Here is a 12321-nt window from a genome sequence, read left to right as displayed (position 1 = left end):
TTTACTGCAAAGCCAATACTTTTTTTAATATTTTCCTTTCTTATAAAAAGTCATACTAAATAAATATAAACATAGGGAAAAAGTAATCGCTTTCTATCACATCACATAATATAAAAGTTCTTTTTAAAAAATAAATTTTAACAATAAAAAAATTAAAACGCTTACAGGGAGTGTTCCAGAATTGTGTTCAAACATGGAGGGAAGGTAGAGAACATCGTTAGGAGCCATAATTACATAGGAAAGTATTTGTGGAAACGTCACCCTCACGTGATAAGGAGACCATAAGACTATAAAAACAACAATAACAACACAAAACGCAGTGGAAAACGCTTTATAAGACAACAAAAGAGTATATGTCTCACAAATGTATCATAAGAGGCTTTCGAAATTGCGCTCATTGGCTTGGATGCTGGTGCGACACCTATGCGACACGGAATGGTGAATATTTTCGAAGATACCTTGCGTTTCACTGATCGTGGCAGCAGCGATGGAGATCGTGCCATTTCAGAATTTACAGACCCGTCATATACAATGCTCTTTATAGCATCCTTGAGAAGAAGAAAAATCAAGAGGTGCTTTGGGAGGCCAAGTAACGGGTCCACCACTCCCAATCCAATTGTTTCCAAATGGTCACGTACACACACCTTCCGTAATAAGAAGGCGCCACGCCCTGTTGCCACTACATTCCACGCCGAACATCGTTAAGTATTTCTGAAAGTATCTCCTGAAGAAAGACGAGATACTTGTGAGCGTCCTGTTGAGGTGGTAAGATGTATGGCCCGATTAAATTGTCCCCCATGATACCCACCCACACATTAACAGTTAAGCGTTGTTGTGCTTGTTTAAGGCCCACACGTGGGCCTTAACAAAACCTGAAAAGGCTGCTTCATCACTGAACAAAACAGAACTGGAAAATTGCACATCCGTCGCTCTTTAGTGTAGAAATGACTAAGCGAACGCGACACGCAGTCTGCGGTCATCCGGCTGTAATAACTGAAATCTTTGAACATGAAAGGGATGTAATTCTTCGCTCAGCAGTACGCGATACAGTTGATCGAAATGCTCCAGTGCCAACGGCAAGCGTCCGTACACCGAAACCAGAATTTCGATCCACAGCATACCCTCTTCGAGTATGGGTGTTCGCACCCATCCAGTACCTTCAATCCTGGCTGTGAAGGATGCACGTTTCGCAAGATTCTGATGCACCCAAGCGAACATTTGGGTTGGCGCCTCGTTCGATATCTTTCTCAATACAATAGAACAGCAAGCGTCCATTTCCGTTGACTAAGCAGCAGATAAAGTAAATGGCCACCCGCCCGTCGTTTTATTTTATAACCGTCGTTAAAAAGCCGACCCAATCTTGAGTTTACGATTACCTATGTTCAACTTCATATCCTATTAATTTTGAACCCAATCAAGAAGACAAGGGAACTCCATGGTCAGGTATTAGGAGAAATTTTGCCTTCGTGGAACTCTCATTTGCGTTACATGGAGAGGAATACCACGAAAACCTCCCACGGTTAGTCTGACGGCAAAGGGTACTCTACCACTGAAGATATTTCACGCCAGTACTGTGGTCGGTACGGAATTCGTATCGACCAGCTATGGCTGGGATTCAAAACCGGTTCACCTCATTGGGAGGCGAACGCTCTATCACCTGAGATACCACGACTCCCAGCTTAGCGTTGCCAATGAGCAAACCACACCTTGGAAACTCGTGCATAGTGCTACGTATTGATTTTTACTCATGCTTTCCGCTTTAATTATAGCTTTTAACGATATTTTCTACCTCCCCTCCAAGTTTGTGCAAGGCATTCTGGGTCAAACAGCAGATTAAAAATAAAAACAAATATTTTATTGGATTATGAAATGCAGTAATTAAATAAAATTTATCGAGTTTAAAAGAATTTAAATCAAAACCATTATAGTACAGAATAAGATTCAGCATTTAGTTGGGAATATACTCCACCAGTGTTAAATATCAAAAGTTTCCTTCTTTTATCCCTAAAAATTAAAAATTTTATAGCATTTAAAAGCTAAAAAAATTAGAAACAATGAGCAGAAAAAAATTCGCGTATTCCCCCACCTTTCGAACTTCACGCGTTGCAATAATATTGTATTAAAATAGAGGATTTTTAAATATCACGTGGAAGAGTATGTCGTTAATTACCGAAAATAGGATCTAAAAGTAGCTTGAATTTAAGATGAAATGGACACTAACAAATCGAATCAAAAAATGATTATCAAATCAAAAAATTTTATGATTCAAAACTCGGCGCGAGTCGTAACAAAAATATTGGAATTTTTGAAACCACAAGGTAGCAATTATATATATAAGGAAAAAGAAAACGCACGAAATTAACATTGAAAACAGCACAAATAAAGCGCAATAAAAGAATTATTAAAATGCGCTATTTAAAATTCGAATGCCGAAATAATAACGTATCAAAAATACCACGCTTTTTAAAACCACATGGATATGCGCAGCAATAACAGATGAAAAAATTATTGAAAAATAAATTGGGACCTACGATCAAATCAGCACAAATAAAGTACGTCAAATAGTGACTATTTAAATGCATGACTCCAAACTAGCTAGTCATAATATTGTATTAAAATTCTAAAAACTACATGGAAATCGGTAGTAATACCTGCTAAAAATACGATTGAAAAGTTGTTTGGATTTGCGATGACTTCGATGTAAGTAAATGGCACCCAAGAGTGCTAACTCAAATTTGAAATTCTTTAATCGTAATAATATTGGGATTTTTTAAATCCTGCGGTTTCAATCAGCAATAACCAATGAAAAAAATAACATAGATGTACAGTGTGCAAAATAAAAAACAGACTAATCTGAATAACTTTTGATCTTATTGAATCATCACGTTCTAGAACTCAATCTTAATGGTTTGAGGGGTGACCTTAAATATGCAAATTAAATAACGCAGACGATATTTAATTTACGAAATCAGACTCACATGCACTATTTGAATATTCCCTTTTATCGATTCATATTTTTGACTCCAAAAATATAGGGGGCAGTCGCAATTCGAGAAATTTGGCCCTAATAGTTTGAGATGGAGGGCCGTCCAAAGATTTGACCCTTTAATGTTAATTTCACTTTATGCGTATTTCGTTATATTTTGAGAATATTTTAAGCTAATTGAAAAATTTCAGTACAAAATTATTAAATTCATTTATCGTAAGATAATTCCATACAAAAAATAGCTTTTAGTTATTATTTATGAATTTATTTAATAGTCGAAAATGTTTTGCATTGTGAAGTATAAATTTCCCCCCCATTTTTTAAGAATGCAATTTTAAATGGCAGAATTTGACCGAAATCGGTCAATGATCCATTCACCCGATTTCGCTCAAATTTTGTCACATAAAATTACATTCTTTAAAATGATGCGAGAAATTATAAACCTCACAATTCTAAATTGTTTTGACTATTATTAAATAAAATTACTACTAAAACTATTTTCTACATTCTTGGATAAAAGAATCTCATAATTGTAATTCTTTTTATTTATTTTTTAATTCGTTTAAAAAGTTTGTGATATAGCGAAATACGTAAGATTAACATTAAGGATCAAAACTTTGGACCACTCTGCTGACCGAACTATTGGGACCATATTTTAGGGATCAGCAATAGGAATTCGTCGATAAAAGGGTATATTTATTCGGAAAAAATGAGTTTTTGTGAGATTTAGTAACTTAAAATATAATCGGCACTACTCATTTTAAGCACTTTACACTGATATCTGGGCAATTGAGCTTGTCAAAATATAACTCAAATATGTGCACTTTTTTTCGTTTTTAATTTTTCAGAAATTTTTTTTTTAAATTTTTTCATTGTCCTAAGGTGCTGCCGCACATCAATGACTGGTGAACCGAAGTTCTTCTTTAGTCTATCAATATTTTCATATCCCGAATGTTTATAAAACAATTCTTTTAAAACGACAAAAATGTCCATTTTTTCATCTAACAGCTTTGTGTCTTGTAGGTGAGAAGAGAGGCGAAAATATCAGTTTTCTTTCACATAAAGAGAAAAGATAGCGATACGCTGTATCCAACTCTAATTTGTCTACTCAAGCACAAGCTAAAAGATAAAGATCTCGTGATAGATAGTCTAAAACAACGGATAAATAATCATGATTTAAATCAAAAGTAATGCAAGATTAGCGAATAAAAACTTTTAAAATTGCATTACATTTAAAACAAATTGAGATTTCGAAAAAAAAAAAAACTCGCGTCGCCGCGGAAGAAATTTCATGGTTTTTTTCACTCCAAGTTAATATTTAATAATCTAGTCTGAATTTCACATTGTTCTACACACTTTCATAGTTCTAATTCTTACCTTTTTTGCAGAACAAAACAAAAGTTGAATTCCAAAACAGATATATTGGCGGTGCTTACAATTCTTTAAAACAGAGAGTAACGTGGATAACACTATCTTGTCTCCCGAAATTTATTGATAGCGGAAAATAAGGATTGCTGTGAATTAAGTTTCGCTTTTGATTTCATAACTTTGCCGGACCAAAAATTTCCATCTTTTTCAAGCCACTACACTCAGCGGGCAGTCGTAAACCCATGAAATTGGGTCGGCCGTTAAACGACGGTTATAAAATGAAATAAAATACTCAGCGGGGGAAGAAAAAAAAAAACTACTAGAGCTCCATTTCTTTTGAAATAATCGCATTGGCGTAATGCTTTCCTTAAATACTATGATGACCCGCCATTACATGCATATTCACACAAGCACCTCTAAATTGAAGAACTCAAAATACTCGTTTTATTTGCTTTAAAACAGCTTGTAAATAAGTACATTCTGTGAAAGCCGTTTAAAAGTAAAGTTATATAAGTTGAGGGGAATTCTTTACGTCACTTATTACTGACTCCTTAATAAACACTTAGAGGTCCAACCATTTTTTTTTTTTAAACTATCAGCTATGAATTTTGAGCTCCCACTTATTTAGAATAATTGTCTTTCTGTAAAGACTACAGACCTTATTTTCAAACTATTGTTTAAAACTGAAGGAGACAATTCGGCAGATCCTTATCCTAACTTTCATACTATGTACTACAATTTTTTTTAAATATAAGAGGATACGCCTCTTGCTCCACTGATCGGCAGTGTAGAGGTGAGACGGCACCGATAACAAAGAGAAAAGTTTTTTTTTTAAATGAATTGATAATGACAGGCACCTTAGTGGCCTAAGAAAAAAATATCAGGATACAATTTTTTAATAAAATCAAGAAATTTTTTGGAACACACATATAGCAGATTACATGCCGCTTAACATATTTATTTGTAGGAAGTAATTTACCGGATGACCATTCATTTCACCATTAAAAAATTCTAATATGATTAACGCATTGTTGATTGGATGATTTTCAAAATCCAATGAAAGAAATAACAAAACCTCAACTGATAAGATTAATAACTGCATTAGCAGAAAATTATTAAGAGCGTGGAATCCATAACTATAAAAATTTGACAATGTTTAATTGTAAGTTAAGTTTCGCTTACATAAAATGGGTATATTCCTAAAAAGTTCAAAACAATGAACCCTGCAGACAATGCCTGAATCGTGTAAATGTAAAAAACTAATGAGCAGCCTTTAAAATATCGCATTTTGCGATTTTAACTATTATTATTAATTTAAATAAAAAGAATACCGCAACAAAATCCAAATATTACTTTAATTCTTCAAATCCATTTTAAAATCCGTATTAGTATTCGTAAATAATAAAACATTCTGAACACGTACAGGAGAAAAAAAAAAAAAAAAAAAAACTTCAGCANAAAAAAAAAAAAAAAAAAAAAAAAAAAAAAAAACAGGAATATTAGTACTAAAAATCAAGACAAATAAACAGAGAAAATATTTTTCGTCAGGAAAATCAGGACAACCGAAAGTACGCATTGCACACGAAAGCAACTTAGAAATCTAACTACAGTGGGTGATCGGTTAACGAACTGATCGGTTAACGAACAAATCGGTTAACGAACACTTTCACGAAAGATTTTTGTGTTCGGTTAACGAACACATATTCGGATAACGAACACTTTCAAGAAAGATTTTTTGTGTTCGGACATCGAACACATATTCGGATAATGAACAAAACGAATTCTAACGAACACTGCTCGGCCTGAAAAAAAGTACTATTAAACGTTTGCTATCATTTTGCACACAAAATAAGATATTTAAAGCATGCTTAGTACTGATAATAACTAAATGAAACTTGAATTAACAATGAATTTAAATTTAAAGGTCATTCAATAATTATTATTATAAAGCTTAAAACACTTCTCGGTTACCACTCTGAGAATCCCAGAGCATTAAAAAAAATTCCATAATTAATAACAAACTGCCAGCAATTTGGATATCGAATCAGAGGGCATGGGTCAAGCAGTATCCTTTCAAAGAATGGCTATTTGAAGTTTGTCCGATCATCAAGGACTACCTTGATGCCAATGACTTGCCGTTGAAAGCACTGCTGCTATTGGACAATGCACCAGGACACCCAAAGGATCTTAAAGATAATTTTTTGACAGACTTTCTCTGGCTGACAGTTCAGTTTTCACCTCCGAATACGACTTCGCTGATTCAGCCGATGGATCAGGAAGTTATTGCGGCTTTCAAGAAATTGTACACTCGCGCGCTGTTTTGTCGGTGTTTTGAAGCAAGCCAATTCTCCTCAACAATGACTTCAAAAAAGTTTTGGAAAGAAAAATTTGACATTCTTGAAGCTATTCGTATCATTCAAAAGGCGTGGTCAGAAGTCACACAGCGACAGTTGATTTCTGCTTGGCGGAAGCTGTGTCCATCCTTCGTTCAAGGTGACGGAGGTGATCAGGGAGACACCCCTGAAATTATGGATGAAATTTTGACAACTGCTAGAGATCTGGAATTGGAGGTGAACGAGGATGACATAGAAGAGCTCATAATGGGACATGTAGATTAACTGACGACAGAAGAACTCCAAGAAATTTTGAATGAAGAACACCAAGAAACACAGCGAAATGTGTCTCCTTCTGAACAAAAGGAAGACGAAAGAGGATACCAATGCCGACATCTGCCGTTAAAGATCTTTTGAAAAAGTGGGAGGATGTCAGAGCAATGGTCTTAGAATGGCACCCAAACTAAGCTGATGTCAGTAGGGTTGGGGATTTTTACAACGACAATGCTATTAATTACTTCCGGAAAATCCTGAAAAAGAGAGAAAAGCAATCGACATTGGACATGTTCTTCAACGCCCCATAAGCAAAAAATGAAAAGGACTGATTAATATGCAAGACTATATGTATGTATTATTTTTTAAAAAACTTAATAAGAAATTATACATTTTTTTAAATTTAATTTTTAGGATCTCCAGAACGAATTAATCGATTTCACATAGAAGTCTATGGTGAATCGATGATCGGTTAACGAACAATTCGGATAGCGAACATAGTCTTGGAACGGATTATGTTCGTTAACCGATCACCCACTGTACTACTGCTCAATTTCACTCTTTAGTCAAGAACGACGTTTCTAAGTAGAGGTGGCAAGTTACTCGAGCATATTTTTCCATGAATGAGGAAGTCGATAAATTTTCATTTGAAAGTTAGTGGGTGTAAGAGGTGTTTTCAAATATGTCTGGAAGGTGGAAAAGAGTTACATCATATCACTCTATTGGATATTTTTATAAAAATGAAATTTTAAAATATGCATATTTTTAAGAAATTTCGAGCATCGTATTAGTTTTAGAGTCAGTCCAGTTTTCTAAAAATCTGAGTTAATCTTTCTAAAATAAAACACCGGAAAAAAATAATCGAATGAAAAAAAACTCTGAATTTGATAGAATAATAAGAACACTATAATTACCTGTTATCTTGTTTCTCTTAATAAATTTTTTAATCTTTATTATCTAGAACGCGTCATTTCCGAAATTACTGCGAATTTAGGTGCAAATGGTTGAAGGCCCTGGAGCTCTAATATGGAATAAGACTAAAGCTAAATGAACAAGCGATGTGAGCTCAGATAGCAAGTACCTATAATTTTGATAGATTTTTCTTCTTCTTTTCTTAAAAAGGAAGAAAAAAGAACTAGGAGGTTACGATTCAGCTTCCCTACCTCCGAAACAATTAACTCAATTCATTTAAAAAAGTTAGAGGTTACCAAACTTGCTTGTTATTTCTAGCCAATTTTCAGAAATGCCAGCGCACGTTCTTTTCAGCTTGTTTTGCTTATTCACTATGGGTTAAACAACCAATAAAGCGACAAAAAAAAAACATTTCAGCAATATTTGTTTGATAAAAAAGGCAATTTTACTATTTACTTTAAAACTAATAATAAGAAAAGAAAAAAAGCACATTCATCAACACACAAGAAAGAGTACGAGCTTAAAATAATGTTTCCTCCCTAAGCATCTTGATAAATTAGAAAGCGGCACTTGACGAGAACATCACTTGAATCAGGATATGTTAAGACGTAATTTAGTCTCGACAAATATTATTTTCGAGTTCCTTAAAATTGGCGATAGAAATGGGCTACAGCAGTGTTTCCCAAACGTATGATTTTTGTGTACCCTATCTAAATTTTTCGTAACGCTGTGTAAAACTAACAAAAAAAAAAAAAAAATGAATGTATTTTTATTAAAAAAAAAATTGCACAAAAAATCACAACTGGCTATTGACATCACTAATTATTAACTGTTAACTCTGCAAAAAATAGCCAATAGAAAAATACGTAGTCGTAAATTTTCATGGCTAGCTTTGTTTTTAAATAAAATTTCTTGAAATTTTCGTTTATTGCAAGATATTTCGCATAAGAATGCGTACCTCTGCTAAACTGTTCCCGTACCCCTGGGAGTACGCGTAACACACTTTGGGAAACACTGGGCTACAGGTGGCGTAAAGCAGTACGGCAACACTTTGCATGCTTTTATCATTACCGTGTGGCGTCAGAGAAGGAAGTACGTTCGTTTCTGACTTGATTTTCAAATAATCATTTAAGTTAGAAAACTATATGGAAATTAAAAAAAAAAATATTTTTAACAATTAAATACGAAAAATATCGTAGTACATTTCGATACAACTAAAAAGAGGAAGGGTCAAAGGCATAGAACCGGTCTTCTCCCCAGATGGCGTATTCGAGCGTTGCGATCGCCTATACACCTTTCAATATTACTATTATTTTTTAGTACACTGTTTGGCCATGCGTTCTTCCAAAAAACCTGGGGAAAAAATAAATTCTCCTAATAGTTTCCATTACATGGTGGCCACTCAAATCAGGTTTTCCAGTAAAAATCTTAAAATTTCCAGGTCAGCGTGTTTTTTTTTCCCTTATGAAGTTTAGGTGGGTACAAGAAAAGTTTCAATATTATAAAGTATTTTATTTAAAATGTTATTTATTTAATATATCATTGAACAGATGCGGAAAAAGTAATATATTTAGCTTGTAGAATATATTGCTTTTAATGAAAAAAAAGTTTTTTTTAAAGAGTTAAGTAGATGTTGCACAAAATAGTAAATAAAGAGTGACCCAAAAAATCGTTGGATAAATACTGTTTAATATATTTTCATTAAGCAAGAGAAAATAATTGCAGGGGATTATACATCAATAATTTTTTTAAATTTATTTACATTTCATTATAGAGCTATTTTATATTGTATTTAATCCAAACATTGCTCTTTATAAAATTCATTGATATAATTTCCTTTAAACCAGTATTTAGTCAAATGTTTGAATAATGTTTATTTTGTATTAGCACTATTATTTTAAGAGACATTCAGTATTCACAAAGGCAAAATTGTCAAATTTCTTGTGGCATACGTCAGAAAAAAAACAAGATAAAATTCTTTAAACTTTAATCTTTTTTGTTTTGTTTTTATTTTTCTTATTAGTAATTAGAATATTTAAAGAATTTCAATCTAACCACACGGTTTCTTAGTTTAGATTAGGTAATTGATTTTGAAACTGGGAAATAAATTACAGGTTAAGGACGTAAAAAATTAACATAAATTTCTTAGAAAAATATCTTATAAAACAAACTAAGTTTATAATCATCAAATTTTTATATTAAATACTTAACCTATCGAAAACAATTTGTTTTATAAAAATTGATTATAATAAAATCAAATCAAATGGTTTAAATTGTCGGTGTCGGATGTAAATCATAAGAAAGTAAAAATGATTACTCACTTACAAACTGTTTTAACTCTGTGAATTTGTTAGTAATTTAAATGTAAACTAAAATGTATTTTGAAGCTGACATTTCAATAAAAAATTCTATGCAGTTCTTAACTTGAAAAATATGATCTATAATTAATTTCAAATTTTTTACTTCACTTTCAGACAACATAAGTCAGTGCCTAATCAGCTTTTTTCACTTCAGTGTTATTTTTTAAGTCGGATAGAAATTTAAGTTAATGATAATCATTATAATTACTGAAAATTAATTACTAAAAAAAGTTTCTTTTTATAAATAAAATATGTTATAAAAGGTTAAAATGAAATCCAGAAAATTAGCATCCATACAACAACAATGGTTATAATTTTGCCATTAACGATTCAAGAAAATGAATGATTGGTAGGTTTTGCTCAGAAAAAGTAATTCATTGGATGGGAAGAACAAAAGCTTTCAGAAAAAGAGTGCAAGATAGAGAATCTTAATGCAAGCAAGTATTGCTAAGTTGACGATATTTCAACTGTTTAACAATAAACTTCCATCTAAATAAAATGGATATAGCGAATGGTAAAATAATTTAAATTAAGAAAAAAAATTCCAGCTTTTCTTTTAAATTCCCTGATAATTCCAGATTTTTAAGGTGGGTGGCCACCCTGCATTAGAGAGTTAAATCTATGGATAAAAGAAAAATTATATTAGGAGTGCTTTTTTTTTGGTGGTTATCAGTTTTATAAATCCCAATTAATTTAGTATTACAATACGCGAATTTTCGTTAATCTATCCTTTTAATCAATGACAATGATCGTAATCCAACGCGTTTTATTTGCGCAAACTTCATCGCAAATCTAAAAAAATTTTGATCGCTTTTTCGGTCGTATTACGCATTCCTATGGTTTTTTTTAAATTACAATATTTTTAGCACAATACGAATCACTCTTTTTGACTTGCTTAACTAGTGCCGATTTTATCGAAAGAAAAATTATTTTTTGATCGTTATTTTGGCAGTTATTGCTACAAGGTTCTCCCGATATTCGAAAATATATAAGTGAAAATAAATATTAGGTTAATGTGCCGATATTTTTAACACGCTATTATGACAACACGGATTTCGAATCAGGCATATAAATAAGCAGTTTTTAACGTGCTTTATTTGATAGTTTATCCACGTGATGCAAAAAATCATGATATTTTTAATACTCTATTTATATTACGTAAATCAGAGGTTTTTCGATCATTTGGTGGTTTAGAATTCAATATTTTAACATATTGATTCTCATTTTGCTCTATAAGGGTTTTGTTCTAATTTTAAACCCTATCAACTTCATTTAAAGAACATTTAATACATTTTTAAATTTAATTCTAAAAACATTTAAGTTTTTATTGTTAAAATTTAATTGAAATGGACTTTGTATAATGCAATGTGATAAAAAAAAACCTTTCCCATTCTTTTTATTTATTTTAATTGATCTGCATTTCTTTTTTTAACCAATAAGAAAGGAATATTGCTTTTTAAAAAAGCATCAGTTTTGTATTTTTTAATTTTAAATGATTAAAAGTATTTACTTTTTTGCAAACATATTACTAACTATAAAACTGCTTAACATTTACTATAATTGCTGACAACATGTCTGTCTAAATACTTGGGTATGCGGCCTTTCATTGGTCAATCTGCTGTTTACTCCTATTTAATATCTAAATGTTTCTTCAACATTTTTCTAAAAATTTGCACAGCATATTTTTACTTTCGATAGTTTCTGCATTATGAGAGTGAGATGTTAAATACAGTTTAAACCAGTGTTTCCCAACCTTTTTTGTACCCTGCCCCACCTAAGCCTTTCTAAAATTCTTATGCCCCCCTATGTAACATATACATAATTTTTAATATTAAAAAAATCGAATTGTTCACTTAAGAAACTTAGGAAATTGTTAGCGAAACAAAGTAAGTAAATTTTCAGAACATATAATGAAAAACTAAAATTCAAATTCGAAATAATTTTAATAAAGATTTTTCTATAATAATTTAATATTTTAATTTAGTGAGATTCTTGCCCTTGATGCTTGCTGCACGTAGATTTTATCTTAGGTTCCAATTTGGTTAGCTTCAGTCTCAAGTCTCCCCGTTGTGTTATATCCAGACGATTT

The 12321-nt window shown here is 32.0% G+C and overlaps 1 protein-coding gene across 1 annotated transcript; it reads left to right on the top strand.

Moving 5' to 3' along the window:
* Window positions 1–944: 944 nt before the first annotated feature.
* Window positions 945–6972, top strand: LOC139426099 (tigger transposable element-derived protein 1-like). The gene is made up of 2 exons (XM_071183790.1): window positions 945–1130; window positions 6403–6972. The coding sequence occupies exons 1-2, from the start codon at window positions 945–947 to the stop codon at window positions 6970–6972; spliced, it is 756 nt and encodes a 251-aa protein (XP_071039891.1).
* The last annotated feature ends 5349 nt before the right edge of the window (window positions 6973–12321 follow it).

This window comes from Parasteatoda tepidariorum, chromosome 7 (assembly GCF_043381705.1).
Source record: "Parasteatoda tepidariorum isolate YZ-2023 chromosome 7, CAS_Ptep_4.0, whole genome shotgun sequence".
Taxonomy (NCBI): domain Eukaryota; kingdom Metazoa; phylum Arthropoda; class Arachnida; order Araneae; family Theridiidae; genus Parasteatoda; species Parasteatoda tepidariorum.
Note: the sequence above shows the minus strand (reverse complement) of the source record. Positions and strands in the feature narration are given on the sequence as shown.

Coding starts and splice junctions, on each gene's coding strand:
- LOC139426099 (XM_071183790.1), top strand. CDS start 945: ATGACTAAGCGAACGCGACACGCAGTCTGCGGTCATCCGGCTGTAATA. Junction 1,131..6,402: donor CCACAGCATACCCTCTTCGA/GTATGGGTGTTC, acceptor ATATCGAATCAG/AGGGCATGGGTCAAGCAGTA.